This window comes from Pipistrellus hanaki (assembly GCF_964339955.1).
Source record: "Pipistrellus hanaki genome assembly, chromosome: 11".
NCBI classification, from domain to species: domain Eukaryota; kingdom Metazoa; phylum Chordata; class Mammalia; order Chiroptera; family Vespertilionidae; genus Pipistrellus; species Pipistrellus hanaki.
The window spans coordinates 17394055-17415424 of NC_140513.1; the positions used below are offsets into that span (position 1 = coordinate 17394055).

The 21370-nt window shown below is 40.5% G+C and overlaps 3 protein-coding genes across 3 annotated transcripts in view; 2 read left to right on the forward strand and 1 right to left on the reverse strand.

Moving 5' to 3' along the window:
• The window catches only part of CTNNAL1 (catenin alpha like 1), a 51388-nt gene extending 43318 nt beyond the window's left edge, over positions 1–8070 (forward strand). The window contains exons 15-20 of the mRNA XM_084899314.1: positions 3022–3070; positions 6001–6057; positions 6168–6281; positions 6916–6999; positions 7131–7185; positions 7551–8070. Coding sequence (XP_084755440.1) covers positions 3022–3070; positions 6001–6057; positions 6168–6281; positions 6916–6999; positions 7131–7185; positions 7551–7570 — 379 coding nt within the window. The 3' untranslated portion in view covers positions 7571–8070. The remainder of the gene's footprint in view (positions 1–3021; positions 3071–6000; positions 6058–6167; positions 6282–6915; positions 7000–7130; positions 7186–7550) is intronic.
• A 1034-nt stretch (positions 8071–9104) lies between these two features.
• On the reverse strand, positions 9105–15375 carry ABITRAM (actin binding transcription modulator). Its single transcript, XM_084899316.1, has 6 exons — positions 15187–15375; positions 13689–13740; positions 12760–12889; positions 10120–10196; positions 9970–10039; positions 9105–9881 (listed from the first exon to the last, which is right to left on the reverse strand). The coding sequence occupies exons 1-6, from the start codon at positions 15317–15319 to the stop codon at positions 9744–9746; spliced, it is 600 nt and encodes a 199-aa protein (XP_084755442.1). The 5' UTR covers positions 15320–15375; the 3' UTR covers positions 9105–9743.
• Positions 15376–15474: 99 nt separating this feature from the next.
• Positions 15475–21370, forward strand: part of ELP1 (elongator acetyltransferase complex subunit 1) — a 58965-nt gene continuing 53069 nt past the window's right edge. The window contains exons 1-2 of the mRNA XM_084899291.1: positions 15475–15791; positions 18981–19143. Of these exons, the coding sequence (XP_084755417.1) occupies positions 18994–19143 (150 nt within the window). The 5' untranslated portion in view covers positions 15475–15791; positions 18981–18993. The remainder of the gene's footprint in view (positions 15792–18980; positions 19144–21370) is intronic.

Genomic DNA, 21370 nt, shown 5'->3' on the forward strand with positions numbered 1-21370 from the left:
AATTTAAGCCAAAACCGTTTGGCTCAGTAGATAGAGTATCGTCATCCTGCAGACTGAAAGGTCCCAGGTTCGATTCCGATCAAGGGCATGTACCTTGGTTGTGGGCACATCCCCAGTGGGGGGTGTGCAGGAGGCAGCTGATCAATGATTCTCTCTCATCAATGTTTCTAACTCTCTATCCCTCTCTCTTCCTCTCTGTAAAAAAATCAATAAAATATATATTTTTAAAAAATAAAAAAATAAAAATAAATAAAATAAAATCAATTTAATATCTAGTATAGAGAAAAAAATGCCATGTTAAATCACTGATAGGTTGAGTCAGTTTGGTATGCATGGTAGAAGTCTATATATGTCGTTCTTATGTCAATTATGTGAAAGCAACAAGAACACGATTAAGACTTAGATGTAGTAGGGATCCTCTTCTAGGTTTATATCCCATTCTTTTCAAAATTTGGATTCTACTTTTTTTATCCTATACATCAACCCAGCCAGCATCAGTAAGTTTACAAAACATGCCTTTTAAATCATTATATAAATGATTGATTAGAAACAGATCAAATAATAGAACCATTAGGCCTACCACCTCAACAGAGTGCCAAATGTCTGTGAGTCACTGTTTATTGTGTAGCACAGATTTTCAATAACTTTGCAATTATCATAAGACTCTTGAGCAAATATTCCAAAATCTTCCATTATAATAACCTTCCTATATGGTATAATAATGTATACTAGTATGTGTATATGATAGTAATACCATGTTGCTAAATATCAGTTATCAGCTCAATAGTCTGTTCTAGAATTTTCTCCTGGAATGACTTCAAACATTTCACTAATTTTCTGAAATCTATCTTTTTTATCTTTAAGAACCAGAAAGTACTCAATCTATCTAATGTTATGGCCTCTCCTTTACTCATTTTGATTTTGAAATATTGTCAGCAGTGGTTCACACCTGCACGTTGTTTCAGTATTCTGAAATGTAACCCATTTAGTCTGGAATCTAAGTTGGTAGATTAAAGCTGCTTGATTAAAGTTGGTAGGCTCTCTACTACTGTGTGGGCATCGGGGCTCAATAAATAGCTCCCTTTCCTTACCCAGCGTCGGAACAAAATACAAAAATAAGCAGAGGACTAGGCAGATGGGGGGCAGTTACATTTATACTGGTAAAGCTGATAATAGACAATGCAATTTATATCCACAGGCTGGTAGATTTTAACAATTAAATTCTATAATTAAGAAATCTTACTCCACAGGAACAGACTGTGTCTCTTGAAAGAGCAGGAATCTTTGTAAGGTAGCTTTACTTTCAAGAGAAAAAGAAAAGAAAGAGCTACCATGTCCAATTTATTTTCAGAAAGTCTGAGAGGATAAATAAATGTCCACCTCTTCAGTGGGATGGGAACATGAGGGAGGGATGTGTACTAGTGGAAAGAATTTGAGGACTCAGCATTCATTTCCCTTTTGTGTGTGTCTTCTGTTTCTTTTAAGATAAACCATTCTTCTGGAGGGCAAAGGAAAAATGACAGTTGAGCCATTTTTTCTGTGTTGAGCAGTCATTTGTTAACACCTTACCATATTTTCCATCATTGGTGACCTTTCCTCTTTGGTGATTTCCTTCCTTTGTTCTTAATTGTTTTAGTGAGCTTCTCTTGGGATTAAGTCTTCCCAGCACTATGACCTTCTTTAGTTCATATCTTTTAAAAATCTGTTAAGTCAAGTCTACAAAAGAAAGTAAAATAGAACTCCTTTGTTTTCTCAACAAGAAAATGTGCATAGATAAACTGAAATAACAAAGATCTTTACTTTTGGCTGGAATCATGCTAATAATCTCATGGTGATAAAAATCAGATCTTTTAAAAAACTTTATTTTGACTGATAAAAACTGGAGAAATACATTATTAATGAACATAGTCTGATATATAAAATCTGCCCTAAGAAAAGTTTCATGAGTAGATTTTTTCCTGTTTGCCATTCCCCTTTTATTTCTTGTTTCTTATTTCAGAATGTTTCAGGATGATATGGTCAGCATTTTTTTTTTTTGCTTCACAGTCAGAATAGTGGTTTTTGATAAAGGATGACATGCATCACTCAGAGATGGGAAGCATGAGGGGTTGCATTATGAGGGGGAGGGAACACTCAAGTTCTGTGGAATGGGACTTGTTGCTCGAAGATGGTTATTGGACTGGAACACTGAATCTTAGGACAAGGAAATCAGATTCTGTGATGGATAGATAACACCTTGTGCTGTTTGGGCAAGTCTTGTTAAAAGAATTGTACAACCTCGAGCTGGCTTTGTTTTCTACCAGCATATTTAGTAGGCCTGTTTTTTTCTCCAATTCTTTCTGTTTTCCCTTAAGACTGTGTGGTTTACCAATCTCATCTAGTTGCTTCTTTCAGAGACTTATCTGTTGGACCTCGCAGTATCCAGTTTTGTAGTTTTCCTGGGTAATTTTATAGCTCTTCTTCAGGCTATTGTTTAATGTTGTCTTAACGGTTTATATAAACTTCTTAGCCTCCCAACTCATGCCTTGTGAGTCCAGATTCATGCATTGTGTTGCTCTTTGTGGTAATTCACTGTTCATTTGTAGGATCTAATTTTTCTTGGTGGTTTTCAATCTGATACTCCCTAACCTTCTGATGAGGTACACAAATATTATTACGATTATTTTACAGACTCAGAATTGAAACTTAAATAACATACTTTATCAAAGACAACTGAACTCCTTGAGTTGAAATTGGAATGAGAAATGAGAAAAATAGGAAAAATAAAACTTTAATATAATTTGTGATATATAAGTTTTTTTTTAATTGTAAAATTAAGATGTATAATATTTAAAAAAAAATTTTAAGGGTCCAAGAAATAATAATTAAAGTTGCTTTAAGAATAAAATCATAATATTTATGATTTTATTCTTCAAAATTTGGGATCTCTTAATATACAAAATGTTTTATTACTTTAATGTTGCAAAACCAATTCCCAGGCAATGACTTTTTCTTACCTTCTTATTAATTCATTTATTTCAGGGGAGAGGGGCCATTGAAAACTTCCCAGGATTTAATTCATCAATTAGAGGTAAGTTTTATTTCCATTTTTTGCTGCTACTTCAATTCTGGGCTAAAATGGATAATAACTAATTTCTAAATAATTATGGTATCATGTTTGTGTGCTTACCTATGCACACATGTGTACTACAGAGAGTGAAAGAAAAGTAGAGAGCTTGATGTAGCTTTTTATGGAGCTTTTTTTTTTTTTTTTTTTTGAAAACATACCCTTAAATATAATAGGAGTAAAGTAGAATGGGCTTTGATAGTCAATAGATGACATAATAAGTTTTAGGTTATCCCAAGTAGGTGAAACTATGCTGTCAGCAGATGCATTTCTCTCATGTTTTCCTGAATGCTCAAAGGCTTTTTGGCCTCTTCATTATTGTTTAGATGAATGCTAGTGATTAAATGAGATAACATACAAGAAAGAATCAGTCATAGACTTGAGACTATCAGAGCAGACTCGGTACACGTTAGTCTCCTTTTTTCTTCCATATTCTTGATGATTTGGGGCAATCAGGGAGAGACAGGTATACCAACACCCACGCTTGTGCCCTGGGTGTGTAATGGAACTGCACATGGCCCCATCTCTAATTCTTCTCGCTTCGGTAGATGCTTTAGAATGACAAGCAGATGACAAGATTTCTTCTTATCTTCCCGACTCTCATGTCAGTCTGTCCGCCCCTCCAGAACCAAGAGCATTCTTGCTTCTGTCAGTTTAATCACCTTTATACCACTTTCTTTGGCCTCCCCATGCTTCCCCCTGGGCCTCTCGAGGAAAGGGAGGTGCAGCTTGAGAGGATGTTTGTCCACTGAGTCAGAAGAATTGTAGAAATATTTCTCTGGATTTTTCTGTAAAGTTGACTTTACAGAAATGAGTTTTTTCTCTTGAAACAGTTGGAATAAATTCTAGATTCATTCCAAGTCATACACAGCAAAGTAGGTATTTCACTGCTGAAGATCCATTCCTCACCTTCTTCTTGTGTGAGCTGACACTGATGCCTGTGGAATTGCCTACAAACTGCTAACATAAACTGTTCATTGACTATTGATGGAGTTTGTACCATATGTCAAACCCTGGACACGTGGGTCAGACTCTATGGACAAAAGTGAACAAAACAAAGCCCCTGTCTCCGTGGAGCTTACATTCTAATAGAAGGAGATAGACAATAACGAGTATATAATGCCCGTTTGTAAGGACTTAGAGATGAAAGTGTGTAAGATAAGCACAGAGAGGGGATAGAGGGGCTATCAGAAAAGACATCTCTAAGGAGGTAATATCTGCATAGAGATAGTAACTGAGGAAGTGAGATGGATGAATATCCTGGGATTGACTATTTGAGGCAGACAGAACAAGTATAAAGGCCCTGCCTGAGGTATGAAACTAGGCTGGGGGAATCTATAAGGAGGCCAGTGTAGATGACATGGAGTGAGCCGGAAAGAAACTGGTAACATATGACATCTCTGTAGCCACGGAAGAAACTTTCTTCCCCCAGGTGTGAAGGAAAACTCTTTGGGGGTTTTGAGGAGAGGTAGCATGATCTGACTACATTATAAAGCTTTTTTGGCTTGATCAACAGGGTAAATGGTAGTGCTGTTTGCTGAGATAGGGGACACCAAGAGACTACACCAGATCTACAGGGTGGAAATTGACCATTATTTTGCTAAAGACTGATATCAGGGTAGTTCAGGAATGGAGAGAGAGGTTTGGAAGTAATCAGCTTTACGGTGGTTTTAAAACCAAGACACGCCAAAGCCGGTTTCGCTCAGTGGATAGAGTGTCAGCCTGCAGACTGAAGGGTCCCAGATTCGATTACGACCAGGAGCATGTGCCTTGGTTGCGAGCACATCTCCGGTGTGGGGTGTGCAGGAGGCGGCTAATCGATGTTTCTCTCTCATTGATGTTTCTAACTCTCTATCCCTCTCCCTTCCCCTCTGTAAAAAATCAATAATAATAATAATAATAAAAAGAATTACAAAAATGCTGGTTTTAAAAAAAAACACCAAGACACACTATGAGACTGATGTGGATCTTGCACTCAAAAGGTTTATAGGCTAGAAGGGAAGAAGAGATAGGTAAAATAGAAAGTGGTAATGTAGAATGAGGAGGAATATATGAGTGAATCAATCCGTTTGTTTAGAAGCTCGGTATAAAACTCATTGGTCTTCCTTTTAAAGGAGAGGGAAGGATGCAAAGGATGATTTGACCTTGAGATCAGTTTATCTAATGACAGCATGTGTTAAGGCTATTGGACAGAGAAGTGAGTTATCCCTAAAATTATTGCCGCATTCATATTTCTCATCTATGGAAATTTATGAGCAAAACCTGTTTTGTTGTTTTTTTCCTCACAAATCATTCTCAGATTGTCCTGTTCACTTCATTCTTACTGCTGCCATTTAAAGTTAAGTCTTCATTTTTTTACTCCCCTGGTATCTTTCACTTAAACTGAATATTCTTATCAGTCCAACTCATTTGTCACTGTTTTTTCCCCATCATCCTGTTCTCCTCCTGGGTTGTGAAATGTGTGGTGAACAGGCAAAAACCAATCTGAATTGCTCCCCTGAAGTGGCTGGTTAAAGAATGTGTGTGGGTGACAAATTTTATCTTGCTTAGCTGGAAGTAGGGATGTTCTAAGCCTTATCGGCTCATGTTCTAAAATTCGTCACCCTTTTATAATTAGGGGTATTACAGGGTGAGCTTGGATCCTTCCAGAAGTTCAGACACAATTTGTACTGCTAAGTATCATAGGTCCATGGACCCTCGAGTGCTTGGAAGTGTCCAGGTGTAGAGGAACCTCCTTAGGGGAAGCAACTTTCTGGATACCACTGAAATCTTGTGTTTTCCTGGGTGCAACGGAAAACGTATGTGCACCATGACAGGCCTTTTATGAGTATTTTTCCTGCCAACTATCCAGAAGATGTACATTGAAAGTAGTTATATTTCTTTCTTCCCACTAGGTTTTCGCTGAAGAGGGCTTAAAGGTTGCTTCAAGTGCACAAGCTTTCTCAAAACAGGTAATGTGTTGGTGGTGATGTCATGAATACCCACTTTGGGGGTATATTATTTAAGATTGAAAGATAGAATTTGTTGGAGTTATGTTATAACTTCCCAAATTACATTTCAGCTGAAAGATGACGACAAGCTTATGCTTCTCCTGGAAATAAACAAGCTAATCCCTCTATGCCACCAGCTCCAGACAATAACCAAGACACCTGTGCAGAATCAAGGGCTTCTAAAGGTATCAGTGAGGGTGGGCTATCCAGGGAGGCACTTGAGACCTGGGCACTTCTTTAGCAGGTTAGCCTCCTGCCCTTTTTCTTCAAATAAAAAGCTAATAACCACAGAAGAGCAATTTATTTCTATTTTTCTTGCCATGAATGTGAGTCACCTATTATCTGCAGTTCTAAATGACCCCAAGAAGCAGTTGGTTCGCCTAATAAATCGGCTTTTTTGATATGCCTAATTCCATAGCATTAAGTCACTTCCCTTAAATCCTAACGTCAGCACATGTCTAAGGCACAGACTCCTGAGTAGAGGCTCCATTCATAGGGAATTAATTGGAGTGCCACAAAGCAGGGTGCCGGAGGAATTACAAAGTAGAGGGTTCACTGCCACTATTTGAAATGCTTAGAGAAGCCCCAAAATAGCCTAAAGTAGAACAGGTTGATTTTCCATCCGTTCTTTGGGGATTCATGAACTGGGCACAAGAACCAGCAACAATCCTTGCATCTGTGTTCTAGGGCCTCAGGTTATCAAGAACCCTTAAAGTTCCATAATGGAGAAACGTTATCATTTAAAAGTTAAATGGTGATAAAGTCTTTTGAAGTAACCATTGTAAAGGAGTTTGATTTGCTCACTTTTTGTCATTATAGGTTGATAAATGTATTACAAAGACAAGATCGATGATGGCTATTTTGGTTCAGCTTCTCTCCCTTTGCTTTAAACTACTAAAGAAGGTGAGATAGTTTTCTATCTTCTCACGTTTTAAAAACTAGTTTAAAGGACAATGCAAAAGAAAATAGTTATTTAATTTTACAAATTTCATTCTGAAAGTAAAGAATAAATTAACTATGTTAACTCTTTCCAGCTTCAGATGGAAAACAACAGATGGGTCTCAGTCACGAATAAAGACTCCATGGATGGTAAAACTTGAGAAGTTTTTGAGGACAGATCTCGGGAACACCATATGGCAAAGCTGACATTTTTAAAGCAAATGATCTTTTATATTTTTTGGAGTTCAGTCACTTTATAAAGAAAATAACACTGAAGTTCTGCTTTATTTTCTGATCATGACACCGATCGTGGCTTTTTGACAATGAAGTGCTGTGGTAGTTGCTAGACCTCTAATAGCAGTGTGATTTTTAAAATGAGACATTGCCACCAATATTCTTTAAAAATCAAGCCAAATATCCCAGCTGTCTTAATGACGGTTTAATCCAAAGAATCTATTTTGATTATGTGCTCACCTTTGGCATATTTTAACTTTGTTTTCCGTTTTTTATTTAAGCTTATCATCTAGAACACTAATTTAAGCTGGAAATACACAGTAGTCTGGTTGGAAGCAGTTTTCTTAAGCCTGTGGACTCCTCTTCAATCCCTCTAAGTGTGAGTGGGCCACTTGGCCACCCGCTGTCACAGACCATCCATGCGAGGAGCGCACTTTTGTTCTCTAACAAGCTTTTCACAGGCCAAGGTCATCTGTTGTGATGCATAGCCCTTCCACCCGCAAAGCTGGGTTATAGAGCTCACGCCCCGGAATCCTGGAGGAACTCACAGGAGATGGCTTTTAGTTCTAGTTGTAGCCAAGCAGCCTGTCTACCCTGAACACTAGCTGGAATCCTGAACCTATTGTGCTGGCTTTAAAAAAGTAGTTTTTAAACTGTCTTCAGTAGTGACTGATGGAATGGAAGATATAAGAGAATGATAGAACTAAGAAGCGGTTTAAAATAAATTCTGAACCATACATTTTATATAAGTGCTCTTGGAATGTTCATTGTAAAACAAATAAACATCTTTATTCTTTTTAATTTCAGGGTTTAAAGCCTTTCTTGTTTTTGTGGGGTGGGATTTGATGGAAGGTTTATAGGCCCTGCCTACCTGATATAATGCAGTTAGCTTTGGTTTGGACTTGTGATAGTGCTTGTATCCCAAAGCTTTGAAATCTTAACAGGACATGCCAGTTGCCAATTGGCTAGTTTTATAAGCTTGTCCGAGTCTTATCTGGGTTAGCCATCACAACAGTCACAAGATTCCAAAGACGCACAGTACTACAAACTAGGTGGTCAGTATTTTATTGAAGAAAACTTGAATTGTATGTGCCTCTTCTTTATAAAAATCATAAAGCATGATTTTTATTCCCTGGAACCAAAATATTTTTAAATTACAATAGAAATAATGGTGAATGATGAAAGGTAGTTAGTTATATATAAAATATACAATTTTTTTTTTTTTTACAATCATTGTGCTGCCCAAACCAGGGCCTGCTGGTTTGATACATTCTCAGTGCACAGCAGGGTCAGTGGAGATGTTTGCAGAGTTACCACCTGTATCATGCCTGGTGGGTATACCTGGTGACAGTCATGCTGGCACTTAAATTACAAGAAGTTTTTCTTGTAAGTCAGAAATAATTTTTTAATTTTATTTACAAGATACTTTTACAGACCTGAAATAATATTCTCTTATTTAAGTTCAAGTCGGGTGGGGAAGGGATGACTTAGGACTTCTACAGCATAAGATAGGGAACTAACGGAATTTACATGTCAATTGATTCCTTCTGTATAAACAACTGTTTGGATTTAAAAACAGATAGACATACATGTTTCAGCCTTTAAAAAATAACATTTTAAAAGTCTTTTATTTAAAATTAAGTATAAACAAGTATACAATCTTAAAACATAAATTCAGTTTTGTTTTTTAATTCAAATGCGAAAGCTTTTGTTCTATTCAAAGGCCTGTCTTTGAATTACAGTAACTTCTCCTTTCTTGTTACCCTGTAGCTAGTGTGAGACTGTTACTGTATCACTATTAATGTATATGTACTGCATTATAATGCTTTCATAAATCAAAGCCTTTTCATGTTGTTCCTCATAGAAGAAGCCACAGTGTTAGTTCTGCTTTGCCTCAGAGAGAAGGACATCCAGTGGCATAAGGACTAGAGAAGGTACATCTACACCCAGCCTCTTACTACAGCCTGGAGAGGACTGGGGGCAGAAGGGGTGGGACTAGACTTTCTGGTAGAGTCACAGTGAAGCACGCTGGGGAAGAAAGGTCAGCTGTTGTTTCCTTTGCCATCAAACTGATGGAAGTTTGAGCAAAAACAACTAACCATGCCATAACATTCAAACAGAAGTATGCCAAAACGTAGTATTTACTAATGAGTTATAGGATGCATAGACTATTTTTACTTGCTACTTTAAAACTTGTGTCTTCTTTTCCAAATTTCCCCCCAAATGCTCTCCTTTTTATCAGAAATGTTGCTTGTCATTTTTTAGAAAGAGAAGAGCAAAAGAGGAGCAGGCTAGGTCCATGGCTGGGCAGGTCTGAGACGAATGGGAACCCAGGCCTGTCCTGTAAGAGAAAGGGGGGAAACAAACAGGCTTCCCTGCAGAAGGCTGGCTGCGGAGTACGCTCCTGCCACACGGTGGTACTTCTTCAGTGCCTGGATCGAGTGCCGCATTGCTTTTTTATGCCATCTCAGTCCTCACGATGTGGCTGTTGGAGCATTACTGCGTTTTACCACAACTTCTTCATACTGTTTTTGTGTCAGTAACCCTTCTGTTATGCTTTTACTTTCTTCAAATTTGGGCAACACAACGGCAATGTAACCTTCAGTGGATGGCTACAAAGGAAACAGAACATTTAGTACTGTCATATGACAAAAATCAGATGAAAAGTATGTGGATGGGATCATACTTCTCCCCCTTTACCTTCTCTTGAAGAATAGAAGGCTTATGGAGAATATTTTCATTCACTTCCATCAGTCGTCCTCTAACACAGCTATTGAAAAAAAGAACTGTCTTGAAAAAGAATATTACCTCCTTTTTTATCTCCTAAATTGTGGTTAAATAGTAACTCACCTAGATATAGTATATTCTTCTCCGTCTGAGCAGTAAATCTTACACAGAGGTGCAAGTTCTGTTAGAAACTGTGCTCCCTGAAAATGAAAGGGAGGAAGTAATTAATTGATATACATTTTCACTTTCCTTTGAGAGGGAGTCCTCAGTGTCATCATAAGATATATTTATGGAATTAGTGTTTTAAAAATCATTTATTAAACATGTAAGTGCCTGCTATGGGCCAGGTACCATCCTGGGTTCTAGGGGAAAAAGCAAACTAAGACACATGTGATAACAGGTAGTTTAAAGATTAAGAATATATTTTTTGAACTTCAAATGAAAAAGCTGCATATAGCTATAAAGGTTTCAACAGTGTAGGAAAGTCCATCAATAAGTAATAATAGAAAATTCAACATTAGAGTGTGACACCAATATTGTACAAAGTTAACTTCATTAAGATTCCGACCTTCTCCAAGATGGTTTGAAAAAGGGATGTTTTTCTAGTTAACAAGTAATGAACTTGGAGGAAAATTTGGAAAATAGGTAAGTTATAAGTAGCAAATAAGAGCCATTTACCCATTATCCTATAACCCAGAAATAAATACCACATTTAAAAATACACATATTTTTTATTGATTTCGGAGAGAAAGGGAGAGATAGAAACATCAATGATAAGAGAGATTCATTGATTGGCTGCTTCCTGCACGCCCCCTACTGGGGATTGAGCCAACAAAAGAGAATCGAACCTGCTACCCTTCAGTCCACAGGCCAATGCTCTCTATCCACTGAATCAAACTAGCTAGGGCAATATCTGATTTTGACATCTGTTAGAATGCTAAGGCACGTTATTGTTTCATGTACTCCACACCCTATGGACATATCTGGGGAGTTTCTGACAAAAATCTACAAGGAGGCTCATGGGAACTGAGGCAGCCATGTCTCGTGTATTGCTCTTTTTCCCCCATCCAGGAATTTTTCCCAGAGTGAACATAGACATTTGAGGTCAATTTGCTCTGCTTTATGATCTTTACCCCTCAAAACATTCTTGTACAACATTTCTATGTACCACATTGGCTTCATTCCTCTGCATGTGGATACTTCATTTCAAAATACTAGTCCATGGGACTCCCCACCTTTAAAATATATTTTATTAATTTTTTACAGAGAGGAAGAGAGAGGGATAGAGAGTTAGAAACATCAATGAGAGAGAATCATCAATCAGCTGCCTCTTGCACACCCCCCTACTGGGGATGTGCCTGCAACCAAGTTACATGCTCTTGACCGGAATCGAACCCGAGACCTTTCAGTCCGCAAGCCGAAGCTCTATCCACTGAGCCAAACTGGTTTCGGCGGGACTCCCCACCTTTAGAAGGGTGGGGTACTCATTCCAGAGGGCTTGTCTACCACTGGGACTATGTCAAAAGAGCAGAGTGTTTTGACTCCTTTTTATCACCTCCCTTGGAAGACTAAATGGCAGGCAGTGCTGAGATCTAATTAAAACTTATCTGCAGTGGGTTCTATTTGTTCTCTCTCTGTTCTTCAGTAGTAACAACAGTGTTACTATTTTGGGTGAAGATTTATCACAGGACTTTCACAAGTACTAAGTGTTTTTACTTATAATTTGCAGATTTTGTCTTTTTAAGAATAGCCCGTGCTTTTCTAAGTGCATGTTTCCTGAGGTGAGGAAAATATCAATACTCATAAGCCACGTCGTTAGGGGATTTCAGGCCAACAAAGGGGAGTATAAACAAGGGTCTTCTGGCACAGTGAGGGTTATTGGCAGAAATTGTTAGTACGCACTCAGTACATGAAGGACCTAAAGCATCCTCTGTGATAGATCTACTAAAAGTGATCCTCTCCTTTAACGTGCTCATCCTGCCTCGGGTTGTAGAGGGTAGAGATAGCATTTTGTACAACCGAGCGTTATGTGGAAGTAGAGGGTGTGGCTATATGTGTATGAAATAGGCAATGGAAAATGCTAAGGTGCAAATACTATATATTTTTTAAGATTGCTTTTTTTACCGAAACCGGTTTGGCTCAGTGGATAGAGTGTCAGCCTGCTGACTGAAGGGTTCTGGGTTCGATTCCGGTCAGGGCATGTGCATTGGTTGCAGACATATCCCCAGTGGAAGGTGTGCAGGAGGCGGCTGGTAGATGCTTCTCTCTCATCGATGTTTCTAGCTCTCTGTCCCTCTCCTTTCCTCTCCGTAAAAAATTAATAAAATATATTAAAAAAACACACAATTGCTTTTCCCCCCTACACCTCAGGAAATGTTCTTGTCCTTTTTTAATTTACTTGTGGAAATATGTGTAGAGTTGGTCACCTAAATTTTACAGAACTCAAAAGCTGGTTTAACAAAACTGGGAGGGACAAAGTATCTCATTATAGTGGTATTCGAGTTGTCCTTTCAAAAGCCCACCTTCCCCTTCATCCTGGGGGTGACAGGTGGTGATATAGAACCTGAAATGACAGACCCTATACCTCCTGAAATACCTCATTTTTTTGGTCTGAGAATTTCTCTAGGGTCAATGTTTTCTTAAGATCAGCAATCTCAAACTGCCAAGGAAGGATGGTGAGCATACATCACTGGATTCTAAGACTGAGTGGATCTATCTTTACTATGAAGTAGAGGATTTAAGGGGAGAATTATAGGAACATACCCGTTTAAACTTCCCCGAGACCTTGTTCTGAAGTCTGCTACAGTTGGTACTGATTTGATAGGAAATGCTTTTAATTGTTTTTCCACTTTGAAGAACTGGATGAGATTCTGCCAACGTGATGACACATATTCTATAAGGAGCAAAAATTGGTCCTGATTACTGCTTGATATAATTTTTCCTCATATAACACATGACCAAAGATGATCTGAACTGACATTTGTTTAGTCAAACTATCATTTCCCTCATTTTCCTCTGGTTTCTGTAGAAAGGAATGCAATAATAAAATGGGAGAAAATGTGGTTTTATATACTTCCCAGAGAAGAGAAGAGTATGAGGTCTTCAGGTAGCACTGAGGCAGAAGAGAGAGTAGTCAGGCATGATCTCTGAACACATAATAATCAGGCCACTCAGTGTATATCCTATATAATAAAAGGCTAATATTCAAATTGTCCCCTCGACCAGGAGTTTGACCAGCAAGTAGGCCGGCCAATCGCCCATGTCCCCTCCCTCTGGCCCCCTGGCCAGACCCCATCCATGCATGAATTCATGCACACACACACACACACACACACAGGCACACTTCAGCGATCATAATAATCTGGCTACTCAATGTATACAGGATATCACCTAGACCTCCACCATAGCCTTCTCCAGGGGCTCTGGCAATTCAATGATTAAGCAAAGGCTGGTTACATCAGGCCTTAGTAACTGACTGAGGGCATGGTGGTCCATTTGAATGATCACATTTGTTTAATGTGAGTAGGCACCGAAAGGCTCCTTCTTGTCAACCTAACTCATATCATAAATCATACTATTTCAACACAGTGAAAAATGATCATTTATTGAACATTAGTTCAATCCAACACCATACCAGACTACTATACCAGGAAAAAAAATTTTTTTTAATTTAAAATTCCCAATTTGCTTACCGGTTAGAGTGCTGTAGTATACAGTGGTCCTCACAGGGTTTTCCTTTGACATCTAGAAGAATGAACAGGTCAGGAGGTTGTGGAGTCAATATTTACTACTTACTGTATAGTACTTCCTTGGTTCGCAGAGATAGTAAATTATGAAGATTGTACACATATCAATCACTTGTATCCTTTCATTACTTGAAAAGATATACCTAAAAAAAAAGGCTTGCTATAAAGTAAAGAGATGTGGCCCAGATGGAGTCATTCATTCATCATTTAAGTGATGATTCTTTGCTCCATCTCGCTTTATCCTCGCTTTAAAATGAGTACACATTATTTCTATTAGAAAAATGAGACTAGCAATGCATTCTTTATACAATACAGTAGTGTATGTTTTAGAGGGACCAACTCCTGGTTTGCCTAGGACTGTCCTGATGTTAACGCTGAATGTCTCGGATTCCGGAAACTCTCTCAGTCATAGGTAAACAGGGACAGTTAAGTCATCCAAAATTTGGCTAATAACACCTATGCTACAGTATTTTAAAAAATGAGTACACCTGTTATTCCTGAATGCAATGGAGCAAGTATGGGGCTAGAACAAGGAACCCAACGATGTTTCCACCACCGATATGCACTGCATATGCAAACAACAAAATATCCAATGACTAAGTGGCAGATGTATAGAATGCCCGCGGCTTCTCTTTTAGTAAAACTTGGATTCTGGTTTGCTATCCCTTCCCCCACAGGCCTGATCAAAACTCTAAGGAACATCAGGAGACTTGCAACCAGGGGAGCAATGGGCAGTGGCAGCTCATCCCAAGCTAACCCCTGGACCTGCTCCCAAGGCCCCCTTTTCTCTGACCCAGAGAGCTGACAGCACCCTGCCTAGGCTCACTTCTCTCCAGTCAGGTTTCTAGAGAGCCAAAGCAGCCCCGCCTATTCTCTCTCCTGTCGCTTTTATCCTAAGCCCTTCCTTATTTCCTTGTCCCCAACTTTAATAAACCTACTTAAAAAAAAAAAAAAGGCAATACACAAAATGGTTAGATTCTGTTTTCTAAATGCCTCTATTCTAACCCACCTTCTCCCCATCTCTACAGTCTTTACCTTGGTTCCGACCAGATCATTTAAGCCATTTTCTGTATGGCCACTCCCTAAAGGGTTTGCCGCTCTAACCCTTCAGGCACCCAGGAGATGGCCATCCAGCCCCTGCCAACCTCACCTTAGACAACCATCCTCTCGCCAGCAACCCATCCAGGAATTCGCACAGCGCTTGCCAGCCCCAGAATGCGCTCTGCTGGCATTTCAGCCTTTGCAAATACCCATTCCCTCCTGCCTAAACAAAGTAATACACACACACACACACACACACACACACACACACACACACACACACACGTTAGATTCCTTCCATCGTAGGGCTGAAATGCCAGAGAGAACGCGCGTGGCTGTCACCCTAGTCCCTACTGCATCAGGCCCCTAGGGCTCAGGAGAGATAGACATCATCCCCACTTACCCGCTTTGTACCAGCGAGTGAAGTAACGATCCACCAGTGACGGCACCGCGGGCCCCACGGCCACCGGCTCGGTAGCCATGGCGACCTCGGGCACCGCTCCCTCCGCCCCCGGAGACCCGAGCACTTCCTCCATGCTGGCCCGGAGGAGGAGGCGGTCCTTCCGGCACGCGGCCTGCGGCGTGCGCGTGCGCACTGCAACCCTGGCCTGCAGGCCCCGCCCACCGACGCCACCCATTGGGGCTTTGGGGTTTACGTAAACGTGAGGATCGACTACAATAGCATTCCTCCGCCTGTCTGGGGCCGCCAGCGGAAAAGGCCGGCCACGCCCCTCCAGCCGAGTGACGTCTTCCCGCGCCGCTCCGCCTGGGTCCGGCCTGCTTTGCTTGCCAGTCGTTGTCCCATCGGCTGCCTCTGCGCCGGCTTCAGCCACTCACTACCTCGGGGCTCCGGGGGCCCAGTGGCCCGGAGGCCCAGTGCGCCCGCGAGAGCTCGGAGCCGCGGTCGGAGAGGCGCGTGCGCGGCCCCAGGCGGACCCCGGGAGGCCGGCCGCGCGTGGCCCCGGAGGCGAGGGACGCCCCGTTGTTTGTGAGTGAGCGCGGCACCAGGTGAGCGTTCCAGGGACTCCCGGGGCGGGGGCTCCCGGTCCGCCAGGTCCTGATGCCGGGAACGCCCAGCGCGCACCTCTGCCCCGTGCAGGCCCAGTCGCCCCTCGAGCCTGAAGTTCTCTTTCTGCAGGTTTGCCTCCACCTGCGGCCCTGGGCAAGGGGGAGGGCCCTGCCTCCCGGCCGCACGCTTTGCCCAGCCTACGGATTCCTTGCAGGAGTGGGCAGTACCGCCGAGAGCAAATCAATGCGCGATAAAAGGCGATGGTTATTAGAAGTTCAGATACGGTGGCGGGTCCCTTCTCGTGAATGGGACTTTTTCGTGATGTCCCTGTGCTTCTCCATCTCATGGGGTATATTACATGGCCCTCTATACCGTTAAGCTGTGGCCTCTTGGAGGCAGTGACAGAATCATTTTTTGTCTTTCAGATTGGAGCACTTACCAAGTTCTCATTCCATGGTTTGCTTTTAGACGTCACCGGAAAATACTTTTTTCCGTTGATTTTTAGAGAGGGGGAGCGTGAGAGAGAGAAAAACAGAGAAAAACACCTATGTGAGAGAGACACATTGATTGGTTGCCTCCAGCATGCCCCCCAGCCAGGTGCAGGAGCGAACGTGCACCCAGGTACAAGCCCTTGACTGGAGAAAGGAACTTCGATCCTTCGTCTTGCAGGCCCAAGCTCTCCTACTGAGCCACATGGCCAGGACGCTTTCTGTGTGTCATGTAGGTCACACCACCAGTTCTTGGGATTGACTGGGTACTTACTGTATAAAGGATTCCAGCTGTATACTGGAATACAACCACGGTGGTAACCAGTGGATAGTTTAGAATGAAAAGTGGGAGCAGAAAGTAGGCAGTTTTCAAGTTGGGGAACAAGAGAGAGTAGAAATGCCGTGTCCCCAAACAGGGAAAACATGTGGTGGGGAAAGAGCAAGTACTTCCTTCATTTCCCAGGTTGCATTGATGTGGTTGTGAGACATTCTTGAAGTAACATCAGGAGGTTGAAAATGTGGGTTTAGTATCCAATTTAGGGTCAGGGCTAGACGTTTCCATCTCCGCAGCATATTAGTGATCTGCCTGTTAGTACTTGTAATCAGGGGCTTCATAAATTAGCTAAGAGATGTATAGAGGAGCAAGGGAAGAAAATGGAGTTGTCAGATATTTTGGAGATCAGGATTGATCTCTCGTGTAGAGAGTTCTTGACTACAAAAAAGTTGAATCATTGAGGGCTAGGAGTTGGAGATTGCAGACGTAAGAGAAAGGGTACTAATAAATAAGTTGAGGTCCCGGGAAGTTTGGAGGATACTCCTTTGCTGTCCTTGCAAGTTGTGGGGAAACTTGGAGAAGATAAGGGAGTAAGGATGATGGGTGTGAACATTCAGAGAAGTTCTTTTTGAGTTGGGGAGAGTTGGGGGGTGGGGAGATGAATGATGAGCTCACCTTGGCAGGTGATTCTGGAAGCTCAGTGATTTGAGAACTCCTGGTTGTTGGTTGTATTTGTCAGCCGGGGTCCAGTTGGAAAAGCAGAAATCACATTATTATTTGAACAGAATTTAATATGAAGAACTGGTTAAATAGCTATTGGAGGAACTAGCTACAACACTTAGCTAGGGCTGGGGATACAAACAAGGGAATCCCTGGGGATTTATCATGGAGCAGAGGCATTCATAAAGCAAGGACTCAGACTTCTGGAATTCAGAGGAGGAGCCCTCCTGTGGCTGGATTTCAGACACCTGGAAGGGGCCTGGTTATTGCTGGTTCCTCTAGGGATGGGGAGATGAGGCTGGTCATGGGAGTACTAAAGCCTGGGATCAAAGGCCCCTGCAAGGATGAAAGCCCATTGCTGGGGCAGCAGGGATGGGAACAGTAAGCTAACAGGAAATAGTGGGTTTCTCTCAGCTCTTACTGTCTTTACCCTCCAGATTCTTACCTCGGGGCTCCACAGGTTTATTGGTGACCAGTCACAGGGACTAGGGATATGAATATATTTTGATGATCTGACCATAGCAACAGTAAAAATAATTATTATTATTAGGTGAACTAGAACGAAAGAGCCCTGAAACTACACATCTGGTCCCCCTCTTGTCTGTCCTTACATCTTGGTACTGTATCACCTGTTTATTCCCCTCTAGTCAGACCTGCCAGGCAGTCTCTCAACTCAAATCTACCAGTCCTTTCAGATATATACCAGTGGTCATCCCAATGTTTAAAGAAAGATCATGGATGTAACTTTTATATAGTTTGGAAAGTCTAAACTTTCTGTGTAGAATTAAACTTAAAACCTTTATGGTATAATACAGGTTCAAATAATTTCTAGAAGTTCTTGAATATAAACATCACCTAAGCTTATAAAACCATTGTTTACCTTGATTTTTTTTCTTGCTTCCACCATACATGGTTTTGCCTTTCTCTTAAACCACATTTTAGATATTATATCCTTCAATTTACCCTTAACAGTATCTGCTGTGTAGGAGAAGGATTACCTCATCTTTTTCAATGTCATATGTATGAAATGCCAAGATAAAGAGGGTTTATCTTAGAATATGATAGCTTTAGGCCATTGTGGTTTGTGTAATTGCCACTCCTAACATAACTGAGGGATTTCCAGTTATAAACCTTTGAGGGATCAGAATGTAAATACCCAGCACGTTAATATTTGTTTTTCTTTCACTTAGATAATATACATTAAAGCAAGTCTGATTTTGTCAGATTGAAGTAGGTTTCCTATTTATCATTCTTTTCTCTCCTTACTCTTGCACTGGTAAAAACCAGGCCAGGAAAGTTGAATTACATGAAGTAATTATATCAAGTCATTAAACAAACATTGGTTATCATTTTGAAGTAAACTGTTAATAATCTTACCGGTCTTATTTTCCCTCTTAGAACAGTATGTACTTATATTTACTTCCACTTTTGATTTGAATTTTAACTTTTTTAATGGAAGTATATCCCAGCTTATAAATAAATGTATTTAGTGATATTAAAGGAATTTCATTCCAGATTTTCTTCAAATATTTATATGTATTTTACATGATTTTATAAATCTATTGGATTATAAGTTATCCTTATATTAAAAAAATAAAATGTTTTCCCGTTCATTTTCTTCTTTCAAATTTACAGAGGACTAACTGATGTTAAATATTTTTGTTTTAGAAGTGTTTTATCAATGGATATTTGTACTTTTCTTTCAGGAATTGCTTCACCATGAGAAATCTGAAGTTACTTCGGACCCTGGAGTTCAGGGATATTCAGGCTCCGGGGATACCTCAATGCTTCTCTTTCCGAACTGAGCGGAGCACAGTGCTCATTGGCTCAGAACATGGACTGATAGAAGTGGACCCTGTCACAAGAGAAGTGAGTTACTGATTGAGAATGCAAGCATTTGGCATGAGCACTGACTTGTTTTTTTCCAAACTTGCTTCCTCCAGATAGTCTTTAAATTGTACTGATTTTTTATACTCCTAAGTGAGAACTCCCTTTGTTTTACAGTGATGTCATATTAGCTGTAATTTAAATAGTGACCTACCTTTTACTTTGCTACTGTTTTAAATGTGAGTTGGCAAAACTCTGACTTCATGTTTTATGTGGGTACCCTACTTTTTACCCTTTCTACCTTGTACTTTTTGTAACAGTGGTTCTCAACTGGAAACTGGAAATTGCCATTTGTTTCAGCTTCCATCTCATACCAATTAAATCAGAATCTACTCCAGGATCTTGAGTGCATATAATATATATATATATATATATATATATATATATATATATATACACACACACACACACACACACATATATATGTGTGTGTGTGTATATATGTATGTATATGTGTATATATATATTTATATTTATATATTTGTATATAATGGGTCAAAAGTAGGTTAATGGTTGTTTATGTGGAAAATAATATAATTAATAAGTAGTAACACAAGAATAAACTCTGGATGGAAGAAAGATGGTGGAGGAGTAGGAGGATCTTTCTCCTACCTTTTCCCAGGATCTAACCGGAATTAATACTAAAGTGGGAAATACTCACCCTGACATACCTGCTTTAGACTGAGGGAAGAGATTTTTATTTTTTTAATTTTTATTTTATTTTTTTTCCCCATTTTTTTTTTTTATTGATTATGGTATCACATAATTGTCCTCATCCCCCCAATCCCATTCTAAGTACCTCCCTACATATGCCCTCAAACACACACACACACACACACAAACACACACACACACACACACACACACACACACACACACACACACGGTTGTCCATGGCCACTGGCCAGGCCCATGCATGCACACAAGAGGGAAGAGACTTTTAAACAAGGAAGGCCAGAAACCGCCTCTAGACTTGTAGGAAGGGCAGGGTTGAGAGCAGCCTTTGGCTGAGCTTTCAGGAGCCACGGGCCAAGGGTGAGGAGGGTTCCCTGGGAGAGAGTCTAGGACAGCCAGACAGTTGAGCCACTGGGCAGTAGCTGCCCACACAACAACCGGGGGTAGAGCTTCTAACAGTCAGAGCGCTGAGCAGCTTGGCAACAGCCACCCACATAGCAACCAGCGCCTGGCTTATATCACCCAGGAAGCAGAGCCGCTGGAGGCAAAGCCACTTTTTTCAGACCGCCAGAGCTCAGGAATTCCATGCCCAAGTTTTGTTGGAGTGGGAGGTGCATACTGGAGTTGCCTGAGGAGAGACAGGGGTAGAAGGAGTTAGGAGTGTGGCAGGAAGGACAGTTGCCATGATACCTGTGCTGTCCACCCCTATTCTCCCATATTACAGCAGTATTTCTCCTGAGATGCAAAAGGCCCTCCCTATACAAAAACTTAGGAAAAGGCAATTACCGCACCCCTTGGGATACAGCTCAGGAGGCAGCAATCTCAGGAAGCATCAGTGGCTGGCTATATTGCATGAATATTCCCCTTTTTTTCTTTCCCTTTTCCTTCTCTTTTCTAGTATTCTTTAATTTTTATTTTATTATTATTATTAGTAGTAGTAGTATCTTTTTTGTTTATTATTCTTGTTGTCTTTTCTTTTTCCTAATTCTCTCTTCTTTTGGGGTTGTTTTTGCTGTTGTTGTAGGGTTCTTTTGTATGTTTTGTTTTGTTTTGTTTTGTTCTGTCAGCACCTGCATGGCATTGTCAGGCTTGAGCATCACAGTTATCCAGCCTGAGAGGACATCTCACCAATGAATGGGAAAACAATGGTCAAGACCCAATTACAACAGAAGAGCCCAAATCACATAAGGGTTACTACTAGAGCATGCAGCTCAGTAATTCAGAGTCTGCACCATTGGTCTAACAGAACATTTACTACAAAAGACCACCCTTGCTAAGACCAGAATCATAGCAGGTATTTTAATACATAGAAACAAACAAAAAGATACAACTTAAAGGGGAAGACAAAGAACCCCTAAATGAAAGAAAAGGAGGACTCTCCAGTAAAAGACTAAAAGAGATGGAGGTAAGCAATTTACCAGACATAGTGTTCAGAGTAATAGTTATAAAGATGCCCAAGAAACTTAGTGAAAACTACAAGGAACTTAGTGGGAAATGCATCAGCACGAAAAAGACTATAGAAATCATGAATAAG

Coding starts and splice junctions, on each gene's coding strand:
- ABITRAM (XM_084899316.1), bottom strand. CDS start 15,319: ATGGAGGAAGTGCTCGGGTCTCCGGGGGCGGAGGGAGCGGTGCCCGAG. Junction 12,890..13,688: donor ATACTACAGCACTCTAACCG/GTAAGCAAATTG, acceptor TGCTCCTTATAG/AATATGTGTCATCACGTTGG. Junction 10,040..10,119: donor GAAGAATATACTATATCTAG/GTGAGTTACTAT, acceptor TTTTTTCAATAG/CTGTGTTAGAGGACGACTGA.